The sequence below is a fragment of the Mytilus edulis genome, chromosome 11 (assembly GCF_963676685.1).
Source record: "Mytilus edulis chromosome 11, xbMytEdul2.2, whole genome shotgun sequence".
In the NCBI taxonomy this organism is placed as follows: Eukaryota; Metazoa; Mollusca; class Bivalvia; order Mytilida; family Mytilidae; genus Mytilus; species Mytilus edulis.
Window position 1 is genome coordinate 76637865 of NC_092354.1, and position 18130 is coordinate 76655994.

Below are 18130 nucleotides of genomic sequence, written 5' to 3' on the forward strand. Positions count from 1 at the left end.
TATGGTTACTAGAATATTTGTGTAATTATTTACTTTTTGTAGCCTAATTTTCCAAAAAAAATATATTAATAAAATTGTTTTATCTATATGTTATACTTGAAAAAATAACAACATGCAGACTGTACAACTATTGCAAACATTGCATATACCAATTTAGAGTGTTTTCTTTATATTTTCTCAATTGTGGTCCAGATGTATGCTGCATGTTTCTATCACATTTCCCATGAGAAGGGTTTGCATTGTATAAGTATTACAAAGTTAAATCATACAAATACTGAACTCCGAGGAAAATTCAAAAAGGAAAGTTTAAAATCAAATGATAAAATCAAAAGCTTAAGCTCATTAAACGAATGAACAAAAACTGTCATATTCGGGAAAAAAGTGTGTGATACAATACAGATGTTGAAAATGTCGCATACACACAAAAAAGACAGTGAAAATGTAAAGTATGTATATCCTATCTCAGTAGATATATTGATGCATTAGACATTCTGTAAAACTTAAACTTTTGAATTGATATAAGTACTTAGGCGAAACATTTACGAACAACACAATATTTTATGAAACTTGTTCTTGAGGAATTCTTGTAAAAAGAAACAATTATATTTTTTATTTACCTTTAACAGTTGTGTTCAGTATAATATACCGACATTAAATGTATTGTTCCTTGTTATGCCTGGCATTGTTTATGTTGATCGTGCACGTGTGTACGAACTTAGCATTAACTTGTTTCCAACTTCCTAAATTCAAGCGGTTATCTAGGAAAGCGCTCTAATTGCAGCGTTTTTGAAAATTATAGTTTTGATCAGTATCTAATAACTTTAAAAAAAGTTTTATTCGAAATATAAGGTGGGTTTTTTTTAAGACTTAAAATACATTTATTGAATATAATTTACCTTGTATATCCCAGGGAAGTATACACAAGGGGGCCTGTGTTTACAATGATCCATCGTCCAGGTATAAACGGTGGACTTTATTATAAAAAAAAAATCTATTTTATATTTTTTGCATACATAAGTTATACATTCATATTAATTACACAGACAGAGTTTGCGTATAAAATATTTATAACATTCTACAGTAAAAAAAAATACACTAAAAGTCCCCAAAAGACACTACAATCTATACAATAATTTACCTCTTCTTATAATTGACATTTATTTTTTGTACTTTTAACACCTGGATTACATTGTAATGTGTCGGTCAGTGATTTTATGGGTCACATGCTCGACCTTGTAAGTGTGTGTATTTTATATTTCTATTGTTGGATGTATAATGTTCTAAAAAGGAAAGGAAAGTAAGTATTTTATTTATTTTATTTTAGTTTTTGTTAAGTCCCAAAACTCCTTTTTATCTTTAAACGTATTAATGTTAAGTCTCCAAGATTTCCAGAATGTTTCAAAAGTATTTTTGAATAGGTCGGTTTTTATTATACTATTGTTCATTTTCCAATAACCCGGGCCTCTTTCTGGTTCGACAATGTTCATAGTAATTGTTACGCCGTCATGATTACTGAAGGGGAAATAAACATTGTTTGCATTGTTTAATCTACAATCGATATTCTCACTAGTGTATATATAATATATTCTCGAGTATGATTGACCCCTGTAAAATGTGTATCGTTTTTTGTTTGGATATCTGAGACGATAAATGTCCGTTAGTTCATATTTTTCAATTAAATGTTTTAGTTCATAATTTCCCGCATCTTCACTCTTGGGCATATGTTTTCTATCTAATTTCCCATTTAGACAACAACTAAAATCTCCCTTAACGTTATTTACAATATCCTTTTCGTTATCTAAGTTATTTAAGAACTGTGTTCTGTCTATGCCATTATTAGGGGCGTAGACATAAACAATTCTAACAGTTTCGTTTGAGTCTAGTTTGAGACCAACTATTGATTTCCTTCACTCTGCATCTTTATATTTTGCAGTAATGTTTATATCTAAATTTGGTTTCACTAAAATTGTTACACCTTTGGAAACGGAAGTCCCGTTACACCAAAAATGTAACCCTCCCCATTATGTTTTCCATTCATTTTCTACAAATTTTGTACAATGAGTTTCCTGCAAACATATAAAATCAACATTCTTTTCCTGACACCATTGAAATAATGCATTTCGTTTTGACTTATCTCCCATACCGTTTGCGTTTAATGAAACTTAAGGAATAGAATACTTTATGGGAAAAAATAAATATGAATATTATTGTCTTCACAATTCTAAATATTTATTTTGCTATATAGTTCAACGATTTCATTTATGTAATACAACATAATAAAAGTCCAACCTATATTCAATATATATTTACAACTAATGAATTTACATGTACATTTACGATGCATTTTTTTTACAGTTATCTCCCATACTATATATTTCATATGTAATTATTATTTGCCTACTTATTCCATCAACAAGTACACATATTTGTATCACTAACATACAGTTCAATAATTTTACAAAATATTTACAATAAATGCAAGATTTTGCATACACAATTAAAGCATGGATTTTTTTTTAAGTTTTCCATAATATGATAAAAAACTTATTTTAATATATATATACATTTTTACACAAAGTTCTTCATAAGCTCATTCAGAAGTGTGTCAGGATGATCTACTTAGAAACAGTTTCTTCTAAAGAAGAGTTTTGTCTTTTTGATTGCTGTTTCTCAGCTGATCCTAGTGTAGAAACTGAACTTCGAGTTCTCTTTTTACCACTGGGTGTTTCGTATTCGCCCTATCTGTCTATGCTCATAAAGTTCTTGACATGAGAAACAAGTTGTTTTGCCCCTTCTGGATTGACATGTACCCCGGATGGGTCATTTTTGTCAAACAATGTTTTAATGGGGTTGACAACCGTGCCTGGTCGACAGAAATCATCCCAAAGATCGACGAAAAATAGTCTTTGATCTTTAGAACATACCTTTTCCATATACACATTTACAGAATGAGATGCTAGATAACATTTTGTTAAAGTTTGACCTTTGCCCTTTCTTGGCAGTATACTGAATATTTATGCATATATCCGCATTTGGAAACTCTGCTTTTACTTTATTTAAAGCATTTGTCATGTTAACACACATTATTTATTTATCTGTATTGTTTTTTGTGACGTCGTTTGTACCCAAACCAAAGATGACCTTCGACACATAATTGTTATCAACACTTTTGTCCAGTGTGACTAAAAGTTTGTCAATGTCTTCTGCTGTACTACCAGAAACAGATGCATTATGTATTATGTTGTCAGATATCTTGAGACGGCAACAGTTTGATGCAAGATTTAATAATGTTGTGTAAATGAAATAATACAATTATCTTTGTACAATTTGTTAAAAGACGTTTATGTAAAACCGTGTGTGAATTGTTTCACAAAACGTTTGCAGTTTGAAAAAAACAATACTTGGACTTTTAGATGTAATTGTTTATATCCTTCATTTACCTTTTTTATATTGAAACACTTTAATCGGGATAACCGAATCTGACGCTTTAAATTCCCTAAGTGTGTTGTATTTATCACCCGATGCATTAGGTTGTAAAAGGTAAAAATTGAAAGGTTGCTAAAATCAGTGAAATATCTTGAATCGATAACAAAAAAAAGCTTAGCTAAAGCAACGCGTTAGTTTGTTTTTCAAACACTGATTAAGATTGATAAAAAAACGCACGCCCGTCTTAAATTAACCATATCGTAAATTATAAGAGTAACACATATCTAACAAAGAACTTTCTTCATCTACACGTGTGTGTGATACTGAACCGACAATCAGATGAAGTTGAATGACTAATAATCATTTGACTATTTTCCATGCATGTTTTTGTGTTACAAAAATTTGGTATATATACTTTGCCGTATGAACATGATGAGGTAATCGGCATTTAATCCAAATATTTTAAAAGTTCATTTAATCTCTACGATTTTTATCAAATGGTCATCTAATAAAAAAGCTTGAATACGAAAATCATAAAATGTAGCGGAGATTGCCTTATTTTTTCAATTTATGTTCATTTTGTTACATACATTTATAATACCTAGATAAATAATCAACAGAATAGGTCCAGTAAGACCCATGTTTGGCCTCAACATATATTAGTTTTACAAAATTGTTATAAAGTAAAATTTAAGCTATTTATGTGAAAGTAAAATACTTCAGCGATATAAATATGGGCTTTTTTTTGACAGTATATAATCCACATATATCCCGATATATGTTTTTGTGTTACAAAAATCTGGTATATATACTTTGCCGTATGAACATGATGAAGTAATCGGCAGTATATAATGCACATATATCCCGATATATATACATATGCCATCATTAAATGCTAAATTACTGAAATCTTCACGGTTTTCATCTCCAATGGAAGTAGCCGCATTGTATTCATTCTTAATATTTACATGTAAGTTGTATTTGAGGCAAAAATGGGCCTTTACCGGACCTACTCCTAAACAAAGGAAAAACAATATCGAAAAATCATAACTACCCATATCGATGTAAAATAAGTTTAATAGCCTGTTAACAATCGTAAGATGAATCCACTTGCCGATGCAGCAACCACACATACATTGTAAACATGGAAAAACATGCATGTATCAATCAAGAAGTGAATTGAAGGTAAATATTTGATATTGTGAAATGTGTATATAGGTTAAAATAAAGTAAATAAAGATGACTGGCGCCACCTAGATTATACATCCAAGATTATAGGTAGAAGTAAATTTATTTTTTGCTGCCTTGGTAATTAGAAATTAAAATTGAAATAGTGAGAAATGGGTTTTGGCCATTGGTGTAGAAATAGCGAGAAATTTAGAGAAAACTCTCTAAGACAAGCAACATTGTCTGTGCCAAATTAAGCAAGGGGTGTTCTTCATTCATACTATTTCGAAAATTCCAGAACCGTTGAGTACCCTTAAAAGATGCCATTTTTCTATCAAAAAAGCTGCAGCACCGTATGTGTTTGACCATTGAAATTACAACCAAATGTTTTGATAATTCAGAATTCTAATTTTTTTTCTCAATGGATCTTTGATAGTGAAAAGGCCGAACCAAATAAGGCTACCATTGTGGCCTATGTAAATAATTACTTCCTTGTAACCATAAATTTAAAATGTGATCAACGATTCTAAAACTGTCATTTCATTGTAAAGCCTCTGTAAATAATGACTTCCTTGTAACCTAAAATGTTAAATGTGATCAACGATTTTAAAACTGTCATTTCATTGTAAAGACTTGTAATTATATACCTTAAATACAATTGTTATTTGTCATTGTTATATGACGCCTCAACGATGAAAGGATAGTTTTTAAAAAAATCATATGAGGTCGTGTGCATGATGTGTGACACAATTCACCCACCTATTCAGTTATTTCTTTTGAAATACAAATCATATCACCTCTAGATTTTTCATACTGCGAACGTATTGATTAGAAAAAAAGAACTTTAAGTAAAAGAATATAAATTTTAGTCAACGACACTACCCACAATAACATGAAAAAGGTAAGAATTTCCATCGATGTTCTGCTTTGTGTGAATCAATGAAAATACTTTTTTTTTTAAATATTTAACAAGAATCTTTGAGAGATGAATGACAGTTAAAACTCGTATCATTAGCTATGAGAAATAAAAAAAATATTCCTAAAAATGCATATACCATGATAACAAAGCAAGGCGCGATATCAATGGTCTTAAAAGACAGAACAACAACAAGTATATTTAGAAATTAAAACAAGTGTATTTAGCATTATCTATCATGGGCATATAATTACGGAAAACACAATGATTTAATTTCATTACAATTTGCAATATAACTTTGTTTTCATGCCATTTAAACACTTCACTCTTGATTAAGAACATTCGCAAGATGTGATCAATAGTAAACACATAAATTCATCCTCTTAACTATGAGTCAATGTTTTGTATGTACGTCGTCGTAGACAGGCATATGCCGAAAAAATCCACTACCGCTGATTCATTCAATGTCTAAGTATACTCACAGAACGAAGGATAATGTTTATACCGCGCAGATAAATTGGCACTCTGTCTACATGTTCAAATCTCCTGCATAATACATCTAATATTCATCATGTTAATGAATCATTTTAACTTGTGTATAGACGTCGAACATTGGAAGGCCATTTTGGTTAAATTTCATCACATAGCCATTTGTTAAATTTGATAATTATCTACACAATATTGACGTCAATACAAAAAACTGCACTGTATGTTTATTTGTGGTTTCAGACATATTCAAATGATGAACTGAAATTCCTATGAAACTCTAAGAACTGACGATTTTGTTGAAATTAAAATGTATCAGACCATTTCACTTGACATATCTTCTAACAAACAACGTATCTTGAAAACAAACTTCACGGTCAGATAAACTTTGACATTTTTAGGAATGCATATAGTAATAGTAGGGATTACAAATATTAATGGAATTTGGCATTTTTTAAGATAGTGTATGTACCTATGACACGATTTTTTTACATTTGTTTTTAATGTAAATATCAATTTGTATTGGATAACCTTTAAATATGAATTTTGTTCAGTTGTTGATTCCACTTTGTCTTTTTATTTTACATTAGATTTAAATTTTCTATATGCTTCCTATCAGGGAACATCTCGTACTGAAAACGTAGATATGGTATGATTGCCAAGAAATAACTCTCCACAAGAGACAAGAATGTCACAGAAATAAACAGTTATTGGTCACCACCGTACGGTCTTCAATAATGAACAAAGCCAATACCGCATAGTCAGCTATGATAGGCCACAAAAGGACAATGTCAAGCAATTCAAACCGGAATTTAAAATTATAATCAAATTATAAGAATAAACTAAAAAAATTATAACAATTGTTCTGTCTGAACAAAATGACAAAATAAGCACACCTGTTTCAATAAACTGCTTCGCGGGTTCTTCAGTGTGTACAACAATCGTAAAGTTATTTTTAAAACAAAACAACTATAGTTAGGTAGTTCCTTTAATGGATGTAAACATCAATATCTATAAAATGGAGGGAAAAAAACGTGTGTCATTTTGACAAAACAAATGTGTCTCGGTTGTAGTTTTTTTAAGATGTTTATTAAACGGTTGAAAATGTAAACGACATCTAATGTATATGACTCACTTTATTACTACATGGTTATTAATATATATTGTTTAAGTTGTATTAGTTCAATGATCAACACTTTAATGTCATACCTGTATAATATCGCTCACAAAACTGATTACTGGATTTCGGTTTTCTCAGACGATACTATATCATTTATTCTAAATATTATCCATAAATCAAATGTTAAACTTAGTGTCATATCAAACCCTTATTCTTAATATGATCAAGATGAAATTATAATAAAAACAACACGAATCGGACAATTTTTAGAGAAAAATGATATTTTTGAATGATTTTAAGTAATAAAATATTTAACGATTATATAGTTTGATCACGACAGTACTATAATTGTACTAATAATTTTATAATACCAAAGACTATTATTTCATATATTATACATTTCAAGAGTAAGACATAAAAAACAGGTGTTTTAGTATAAAAACACATTTACTTTTGTTTTAAATAACAATCAACATCAGATTGCTTTCCAATGTTAAAGAGTTTGCTTACGTACATGCTGTTAAAAGTTTTATGTTTTAAGAGATAGCACAATGTCGGATAATGAAATACAAATATAGCTACGGACGCTCCAACTTATATATATTTGGTACTGTATTTCATAAATTTTGATTTTAAAATATTTGGTTCAACTACAACAACATGAACACACAGTTACAGAAATAAAATTAAAACAAAAGAAAGTGGTTTATAAAGTTTCTGTACTATTTAATTGTTTCTATATGGTTTTTTTTTTATAATTGTGTCTATAATCGTTCAGAAAATAGTTTGTACCAATATACATTATAATAAAAATAGCTAACACAGCCAACAAATGCTACCAGAATACCAGAATGTATTAGACAAAAACAATAGATTACTAAGAGTGTTGAACATATTGGTATGATTGAAAAGATACAGAAAAGTAAAAGGTTGATAATGTGTTCCTTCACTTGATAAAATGTTAAAACATTTGGTATTGTAAAGTGATAAATGTATAAGATGGGGTACTATTTTAAATTGTAAAGCATTGTGGATTATTTCAATTGCTCATGGGGAAGGGTGGTATACTTAATGTTTTATCAACTAATTTTTAGAGTGAGATCGAGATATTTTATCAAGGTGATTTTTTATAATCAATATAATCATGGTCAATACCAGTGAATGAACAGTAGTGGGTATGTCCATGAAATCTATAAACAAAAGCTAAAGCTTAACATTAAATCATATGCATTCTGTATTGGGGTCTCTTTAGAACATCTATTAGTAAGTTCCTTACTACTACCTATGTGGCATGATTGTCAATGAGAAACCTATCAACCTAAGTTTAAATGAGGTGGATGTACGCCATTACAGACTTTCAGTCCGGGTCACTTCAAAATGATTCTTAGATGTTTGATCAAATAATTATTTTGAGTTTGAAGTTATAGTTTAAAATGCCATTATCAATGTCAAATGAAAGCTCATTTTGTGTTGAGAAAGGATTAATCACAACTAAAGCAAAATGTCTTTCCACGGAAAAGACTTAATAATCAGAACAAATACAATAGACTAAAGACCTATATGCTTACAATCACCATTTGTCTTCTTTTACACTAACTTGATGTATCAACTTAACAGTTATAGTCTATATTCATATAAAAGAGAGGCGATATACATGATAGTTGCCAGACGGACATTTCAACTTTATAAGAACTGAAACCTATACAATGATATGTTAAGAACCTGGTCTACGTTTGCGAAAAAATGTGTTTTTGATAAATGTGAAACATGCATAATATTATGTAAATGTGTTCATGTTGCGAATTTTCTAGTTTCAGAGCTGTAAAATGGATATAATGAACATAGACATTTGTGTTCTCTTCTTTTATGCTGTGGTCAGTATTGGAGTAGTAAAAGGAACATGTCCGTCGACTTGCTCTTGTGTTGAGGATTCGTCAGGCTCTACAATTAACTGTACCTCTAAATATTTGGAACGCATTCCCCCACTTACTAACAATACGTATTTTCTGTAAGTATATATATATATATATATATTTAACATATATTTAACAATTACATCTTCATGCCTTATATATCATGTACTGCATTACGCCGCTAGATTAAAACTGACGTGGAAAGGTAACACATGGCCAGCGAACGCTCTTTTTTTTAAGAGCCCAGGTGGTCGTGTGGTCTAGCGGGACGGCTGCAGTGCAGGCGATTTGGTGTCACGATATCACAGTTGCATGGGTTCGAATCCCGGCGAGGGAAGAACCAAACATTTGCGAAAGCAAATTTACAGATCTAACATTGTTGGGTTGATGTTTAGACGAGTTATATATATATATATGATTGTTTGAATTATGTGAATATGTACATAAGATTTGTTGATCATATATCTTGCACAATAATAATAAAATATTTGGTAACTTTTGTTCTAACATTGACTCTAAAGATTTTGGAACGCATTTCAGATCGACGGATAAAACAAATAACAAAAACAAAGTCAAAGTCAAAGATAGAAAAAAAATGTTGTTACCATAAACATACAATTGAGAATGGAAAGGGTGAATAAGTCAAAGAGACAACAACCCGCCAAAAGATAAAAAAAAATCAGCCGACGGTCAAACATGGGTCTTTAATGCAATGAGTAAATACTGTACCCGGAAGTGGTCTTCAGCTGGTGCATAACTAAAAAAGTGTACTATTTCAGTGAAATATATCAATAAACTAAAATTATAAAACATTAAATACTAAAAAACGCCAGAGGCTCCTGACTTGGAACAAGCGCAAAAATGAAGTGGCTTCAACACGTTTTGTTAGATTTCAACCGCTCCCTATACCTCTGACCAATGCATAATTGAGACACAAACTGTATTATTCATCGAGATACTCATTTTAAAAAAAGTTCGAGTCCGATGTTAGAAAAGATAACAAAAGAAACTAAGGAAACTGACTATGATACATAAATAATTAAAGACTGCTAGCAGTTACTAGAATGACAGTCCATAACCCTAATGATAGGTAATCTTATATTGGTAAATCTTATTAAGCTGTCACTTGTTATTGCAAAAGACGCACCAACAGAAATATGCTTGAATAATATTGCAACTTGATGATTTTTTTCTAGAGAACTCGGGTTTAACAACATAACAGAAATTGATATTCAGTTTTGTAAAGAGATGCCACAGTTACACACTATGTATGTACATAAAATTAGTTTGGTACCACATGTATTAAGTACGTGTGTAATGTATATTATTTGTATGATATTTAGTTATTCAGTTTTCAAATCTGTACATGTAAACAACAACACACATATTCATTTAAAACTTTTAAATTACAGTTTGAACATATCTATAGATCGATGTATTTATTAATGTTAACACCTGTAACATTGAGTTATTTTTTTTAAATCTGAGTTATATTCAAATTTTGACACATCTGTTTAAAGCTCTATTTCATGAAATGAACTATTAACACTACTTATTGTTTGATATATGTTCTGTTGATATTACATTTACATATCGTTTACTTATAACTTGTCTTTTATAAGAAACTTTATTCAAAATAATCAAGTAACATTGTGTTTGGGCTGTATATTTAAGATTACCAGATTCTATATTTTCAAATGTTTTATATATTTTCGAATCAATAGTTCCCCACAAAATAGGTAATGAATGTCCGAAGAAAACATTTCTAGTATATAAGTGTTTCACCATCGGTGGAGGGTATATTGATTACATCAAATTGACAAAGCGTATACCTACTTTCCAAAACATAACATTACAGTTGTATTAATTTGTGGTCATGCTGTTTAACGTATACATATGCTAGTAGCTTTGCTCATTGTTGAAGGCCGTACCATGACCTATAGTTGATAACGTATGTGTCATTTTGGTCTCTTGTGGACAGTTGTCTCATTGGCAATCCTACCACATCTTCTTTTTTATATCCAGTACTGACATGCCCATCTTTAAAATAAAGTTTCTTCACATTTGAATAATTTATGTTTTAATAAATATGATAATATGAAATCTGTTATAATGACTCTGTTACTTCTGGAAAGACTATTTTGGAATGTCGTTAATCCTAAGTATTATTTTATTGAACAAATTTGATAAATAGACATAGGAATCATAAATTACTTTCTTGTCTAAAAAAATTTTCGATTGTCGATTTTTTAAAATGAATTATTTTTCATTTATATAAGCTACATCAACAACAATTTGATTACTAAAGTTCCTGTGAACACATTTGTAGACTGTGAACAGCTATATAGAATGTAAGTATACATGTTAAATAATCAGTTTGAAATCGCATTTGAAATATTCGAAGGAGTGTAGTAAAACAATTCAAGTATGGAACAATTGTCAACGACACAATGCAATTTCTCCCATAACACTACGATCATATAAAACCTTCTGAAAAGGAGATATGGCATTATTGTTAAAGGAGACAATTATCAATCAAAGCTCAACTGAAATATATTAAGGCATGTCATGATGCTTGGTTTTAATTTCATATATAACACATCTACACATGTCTAAGAAACACGCTTCTAACACTAATCGATTAGCTAAAACGACTTTAAACTGGAAACACTGAAAACGTTTCAGTTATAATTAATATTCGACATAATAAGTATTCAACGAATGACTGAATATATATCCATTCAATCATCAGACAAGTTTAGTGAGGTATCGATAGTCACAGTTTATCAACAAGCGGACTACAAGAACAGAAGAAACTGAAAGACTGTATATTTTTTTAACACAATTTAATTCAAATTGTTGAACAACATTTTGAAAACATATATTGTTGTAAAGCGTCAGATGTTAACGAATGATATATTTAGTGCAATTAATCGTTTCCATTTGATGACGATACTTTTTTTTAATGTTTATTTGAATCATTACGCTTAGAGTATGATACACTGTTTTACCTGATTGTTATATAGTAGTTATTACTTGAAACAGATACGACAAAAAACAAATGAAAGTTAATTTCTTAATGGAATCAAAGAACTGAGCTGTTATAGCAAGCAAACGCATATCTACTCATAACATGGTATATTTCAGCAAATTTAATTCCATTTACTGTACATAACTCCGTTATAGTATTTCAAAGGAATAACACAACATTTCATTTTACAAATTTTTAAATCAAATAATTGAGTTTTCATCGAAGATATCTTAGAAAATCTATCATATTGTTCACAAAATGTCAAAACAATCTGTTCAGATCTTGCACACTAATATATTTAAGTACGCAACATTATGTTTATACATATTTTATCAATCAACAACACATTTTGTTTAATTGTCATGTTATCCGTAAAAAACGGTTTATTCAAATGACAGTGATAGTCATTATCTACTAAAGATCTTGTAATATCGGTTTTGAAGTTAAGTCAAGGTCATTGATATTTTGCAGACGCAAAGCAAATATCAACTGTTAGTGAAACTAGTGTATGTCAAAAACATATTTTGACCTGTGACCCTGCCATGTACTATACAGACATGTTTTATATTTCAGAGATCTTCAATACAACAAGATAAGGTCCATCAAAGGCAATACGTTTGTAAATATGACAAACTTGTTTTATCTGTGAGTCACGATGTTTATTTTTATGTTTCGCTTTGTTTAACTTATTTTATTACTCTACAATTAAAATGTAACTCATATATCTATTTTAACTACGATTTTAGCATTATTCGAGAATCACATAAGCAATACGACGGGTGCCACATGAAGAGCAGGATTTGCTTACCCTTCCGGAGAAACTGAGATCATCCCTAGTTTTTGGTGGGGTTTGTGTTCTTTATTTTTTAGTGTTATATGTTGTGGCATGTGTACTATTGTTTGTCTGTTTGTCTTTTCCATTTTTAGCCATGGCGATGTCAGTTTATTTTCGATTCTTGAGTTTGACTGTCCCTCTGGTATCTTTTGTCGCTCTCTTCAACTTGAGAGCATTTTTGAAAACTATCTCCTATTGTTTCTTCAAGTTTATAAATAAATAAAAAAATAAGGTTTGAGCTTTCTTAATACAGGTTAATTCATAAAAGAGCTTTGAACGAACACATGTCAGTAAATATATTTCTTTTTGGTAACACTTATTCAACACCATGACTTGTGCACTGTAAAAGTCTGATGGTTTTATTATGCCATTATACGTACTTTTGTTATAGAACTGGGTCAATACAAGTAATGGTTATTAGTAATCCCTGAGAGTACCATTCGATCTCGTATACATCTTAGTAAAGGAATTTAATGCACCTCACGGCTGTTTAATGTGTTATTCAAAAGTGTCTGTATTTTCTGGTTTGCCCGGTCGTATATAAATCGTGCTGCACAATTACATCGCATTAAGATAAAACATTAAGCACAACTGAGTAGCATATTTCCATAAAAATCAACTTTAATGTATATACCGGCGTCTATGTGATATGTACAGTCACATATTGAACTCAAATTTAAAGTATTTAAAATGTGTTTTTGATAGACGGCACATGTAACAATTCATTAGTTGATAACAACTGATATCTTTCTGATTTGACACAGGATATTTTAAGAAAAGTGGTGTGGTTAATCATGTTGTATTGCTAGCCAGACCTCCAACTTATACGACAATGTTTAACAATTATCATAAGGAAAAGAAAAAGTGACAGGAATACAGAACAAACTCATAAACACTATCAGCACAGAGAAACGTTTAATACATATTATAAAAGTACATTTTAACGTGTAAAGCGTAGACCAATTCTAGACATTTTCCATCAAAAAAAGTACAGTACATCAAAAACTTCCTTGAGCCAAGTAAAAATGGAAATTAGTTCGATTATACTGACAAAAAAACATACGTGAAATGTGTAAACAATAGAGAATTCCAACAACAAACGATCAAACATAAGACCATGCTTAATTGGACATGCTAAACATGTTAAGTAACATTCCTAACTAAACGAGTGTTGGATGTATACGTGCTGAGACAAGTCGGATGGCAATACAATCTCACACTCGAAAAAACGGTCATACTACGGAATATTTCACGTTAGGAAATTAACAGACCGACGACAGACATGAAGATGTTAATACACCATCCAATACTTGGTAAATATGTCGTTGGTCAATGTATACACAGACACATCGTATAGATCAACCATTTCGTGATATTGTTCATAATATTGACGGAGTCGTTTTAGTGAAAACATGCACGAACATAATGTATCGAATGAGATATGTAAACACTTTACGGAGCAGAGATATGTTGTCTTAAAATACATATGGAGGGATATGTAATTGCTTAGAAATAGAACGTTGATTTTGGGGAAGTTGAAATCATCCCGTGTGTCAGAGATTTTTGCGGAGAGTCTTCCCTCTGTGTCAATATTGAGAAAAAGGTCAAGGCATGAAGTTTTCTTTCTAATATTCGTAGTATCCTTAATTACAATTTCACTTGGATGAATGAGATACAAGAATTTTGCAAGGTGCTTTTTCTGTGTGTCTTTTAAAATGTTATGAATCAATTCTACTTCGGACGAGTATACAAACAAGTTGAACATAATAGTTGCATAATTTACAATACCGACTGTCTGTATAAATATCAATACTCACATTCAACACATTCATTGTCGGTTAAAAAGTCAAGCATTTTGATTATATCATTTTCAGTGCATTTTCTAATAGAATCATGGTGGTTCTCCACAACAAAGAATCATCATCAAAACAAGAAACTCATACATGCATGTTATGTGTACGATTCAATTGCTAATATACAAGCTTTGTTTAATGAGAAAAAGCAGTCGATCTGTCAATTGAACTGTTCACAGAGTAGAACAATCAAAGGTCGTGTTGTTGCTTGGAAATTGCAGAAATTGTGATCTAGTAGATATTTAGAATTTTTAAGAGTCCAAATTAAATTAACTCCACTGCTCGAATATATTTCACAACGATTTTTTGGAAGCCCTCTTTTACTAACCAGTGTATGTAATCAATTTTAGATTTAAAAAAAAATTCGTAAGAATATGAAATCATTGAAAGTGACAAAAAATACACGCGAGCACTATGCTATTGCATGCAATTAAGGGCGCGAATATTCGATGTGACCTATTGAATAAGATTAATTATCGGGTGTGTACTATCATATGGAGCAGAAACTGCGTTTCCCCCTGGGCAGCTGAGATAACCCCCACTTTTACCGTGTTACTTAGTCATTATTGCTCTATGTTGTGTTGTGTGTACTCTTATTTGTCTGTTTGCCTTTTACTTTTATTGACATGGTGTTATCAGTTTATTTTCGATATATGAGTTTAAATGTCCCTCTTGTATCTTTCGTCCCGCTTTTATGTACAATTGAATTGTGTGGTTAACTTTTTCTATGCCCGGATATATGTCTTATTCAGTAGGTCACATAGGTGAGATGTATGTATTCAATATAATAACAAAAAAGTGGTATATTCAATTTCCATTTGTTTACTTTTTTATCTCGATTCCTAATTATTGACATCACTAAAATTAAACATTTGTTCTAATTTATCAATGTTTATAAACTACAAATCAAACAATACGAAAAGTTCAAAAATGTTCATTTCAGTCTGACTGATTCAATGCTTATTGAAAAATCAAGTATTTGCGTCCTTTATTGTATACAATAGCATGATGTTCACGTGTTTTGTTTGCATATGATGTGCTGTCGTCTAGACTGTGTAGGTTAGATGTATTGTGCCATTTATGTCAACTTGATATTTATGTTATTCAAGTTACTTTGTATCTATTTGTCTTCAGAAAATGCTTCGATTATTTCGAAATATATTATTGCAGCAGTTTATAGTGTTATATTGTTATTTCATATTTCACATATTTAATATGCAATCTTCTATTTACAGACATCTAGAATACAATGAAATATCTGTAATAGAACCGTTTACTTTTATGGATCTTCCTAATCTGCGTATTTTGTGAGTACCTGATATATTATTTTTTTTAGTCTCAATCAACAGACTGATTAAAAAAGCAAACACTGCATGCATACATTGGTTATTTTGAATCTGTTCAAAGTTTTGATTTGTCTACCCTATATACCACTTTGACTCGTCTTCTTATTAAGAAAAATATCACATCCCCAGTTAACTGGCCTTTTAAAAAGTCAGAATGAGAGTAAATATGTTCAAACTCTTTTAGGTAATTTTTTGGTAGCAATAAGCAAAACAACTATGTCAATTAGACATGCTTTGATACTATATATGCACTTAAATTTTTACTTGATAACATTTGTGTTCGCTTTTAAGATTCCGTATATCATCAAGTTATTGGAATTCCAATGTGGACTAACTGCGCACCACTTATTACGGACCTGTGTTTGTACTGTTTTGCGATACAATTGATGACTAAAATTAGCGAAGACCCATCGAAACTACATTTGATATACAAATTTGATAATACTTTTAGATATTTGGATGATATATTGGCTCTCAATAATTTCAGTATGTATACTAAAGAAATTTATCCTGTTGAATATACTTTAAATAAAACTAATACTAACAATGACCACTGCCCTTTCCTCGACTTGATATCTAATTTCTAAATTATGTCTCCTAGATTTCGTTTTATCCACAAACAAAAATGTATTTTTTCTTGAACAACATAAGCAGATTTTGGCAAATTTAAATGACCTTGACAAAAAGCGCAGTACCCTTACTTTTTTAAAAGAATATAGTAAAATCGTCATTTTGGCAAAGAATAAGATAATTCTGACATGTTTTTGTATACCTCGTAACTATCTTAATCATTTTAATAGTTGACATACATTATACATTGATTTGTACCAGAGTATTATTTTGTGAGTGATTTAATATGGTAGGAGACGCGTATCATTTTCTCTGTCCTCTTTCCTTGTTGTATTTCAAGAACTTTCATTAATCTGTGTCCGTGTATATGTCTGTGTAAGTTTCGTTTTTATTAAAAAAAAAAAACAATTTGAAAGTAGGTTAACTTTTGTATATAAGTATTAGTTTTCAACAATTTCAAGATTGATCTGTTAGTAACATACTATTCATAAAAATATGTTATTGTAATGTATTATTCTTTTTGTTCCAATGACTGATCAAATTTACTTATTTATTTTTCGGTTTACAGATATCTTCATGACAATAATATATCTACGATCAAAGCATCCACTTTTATGAATTTTCCAAGTCTTGGATATTTGTGAGTTATGTTTTATATATTCCAATGTAAATTGACGCAATATTTTAGATTTCATCACAAGAAAACCATATCAATTTCAAATGTGACAATATAGATCATGGCTCGACAATATATCAAAATTCACTTAGCAATGTATTGATGCATGATGAATCGTGATAAATCTGTTAAATACAAAATTTAAACTCGTTGTTATAGGCCATCAATTTACTTTAATTATTCTTTTGATATTTCGTAATGTTAACAACCTTTTATTTACGATGCCTGTAATTCAGTGGTTGTTGTTTGTATATGTGTTACATATTTGATTGTCGTCAATTTTTTTTATACAAATAAGGCCGTTGGTTTTCTCGTTTAAATTGCTTTACATTGTCATATCGACCTTTTAAAGCTGACTATGCGGTATGGGCTTTTCTCGTTGTCGAAGGCCGTACGGTGACCTATATTTGTCAATGTCTGTGTCATTTTGGTCTCTTGTGGATAGTTGTCTCATAGACAGTCATTAAACATATATGAAGAAAATATTATCTGTACTTTTGTAGCTAAATCAATTCCTTCGGTGTGTATATTACTTTTTACTTGTCTTTTGACTAGAATATTCCAACATCTGTTGCTTTTGGTTATCATTATGTTTATAGCATGCATCTTGTTACAGGTATGCCTGTTTGTTTTATCTTTTTTAGGTATTTGTATCACAACAAGATACGGTCATTAGCGAGTTACACTTTTATCAACATGACAAACTTGCGTCTTCTGTAAGTTAGGTTATATTTATTATGTTATTACTTTTTAGAATTGATCACGCATATAGAAATGTTTTTTTTCTTTCA

The 18130-nt window shown here is 30.3% G+C and overlaps 1 protein-coding gene across 1 annotated transcript in view; it reads left to right on the plus strand.

The window, feature by feature from the left end:
- Window positions 1–18130, plus strand: part of LOC139496309 (leucine-rich repeat-containing protein 15-like) — a 332962-nt gene that overhangs the window by 290842 nt on the left and 23990 nt on the right. The window contains exons 6-9 of the mRNA XM_071284813.1: window positions 12633–12704; window positions 15983–16054; window positions 17232–17303; window positions 17984–18055. Of these exons, the coding sequence (XP_071140914.1) occupies window positions 12633–12704; window positions 15983–16054; window positions 17232–17303; window positions 17984–18055 (288 nt within the window). The remainder of the gene's footprint in view (window positions 1–12632; window positions 12705–15982; window positions 16055–17231; window positions 17304–17983; window positions 18056–18130) is intronic.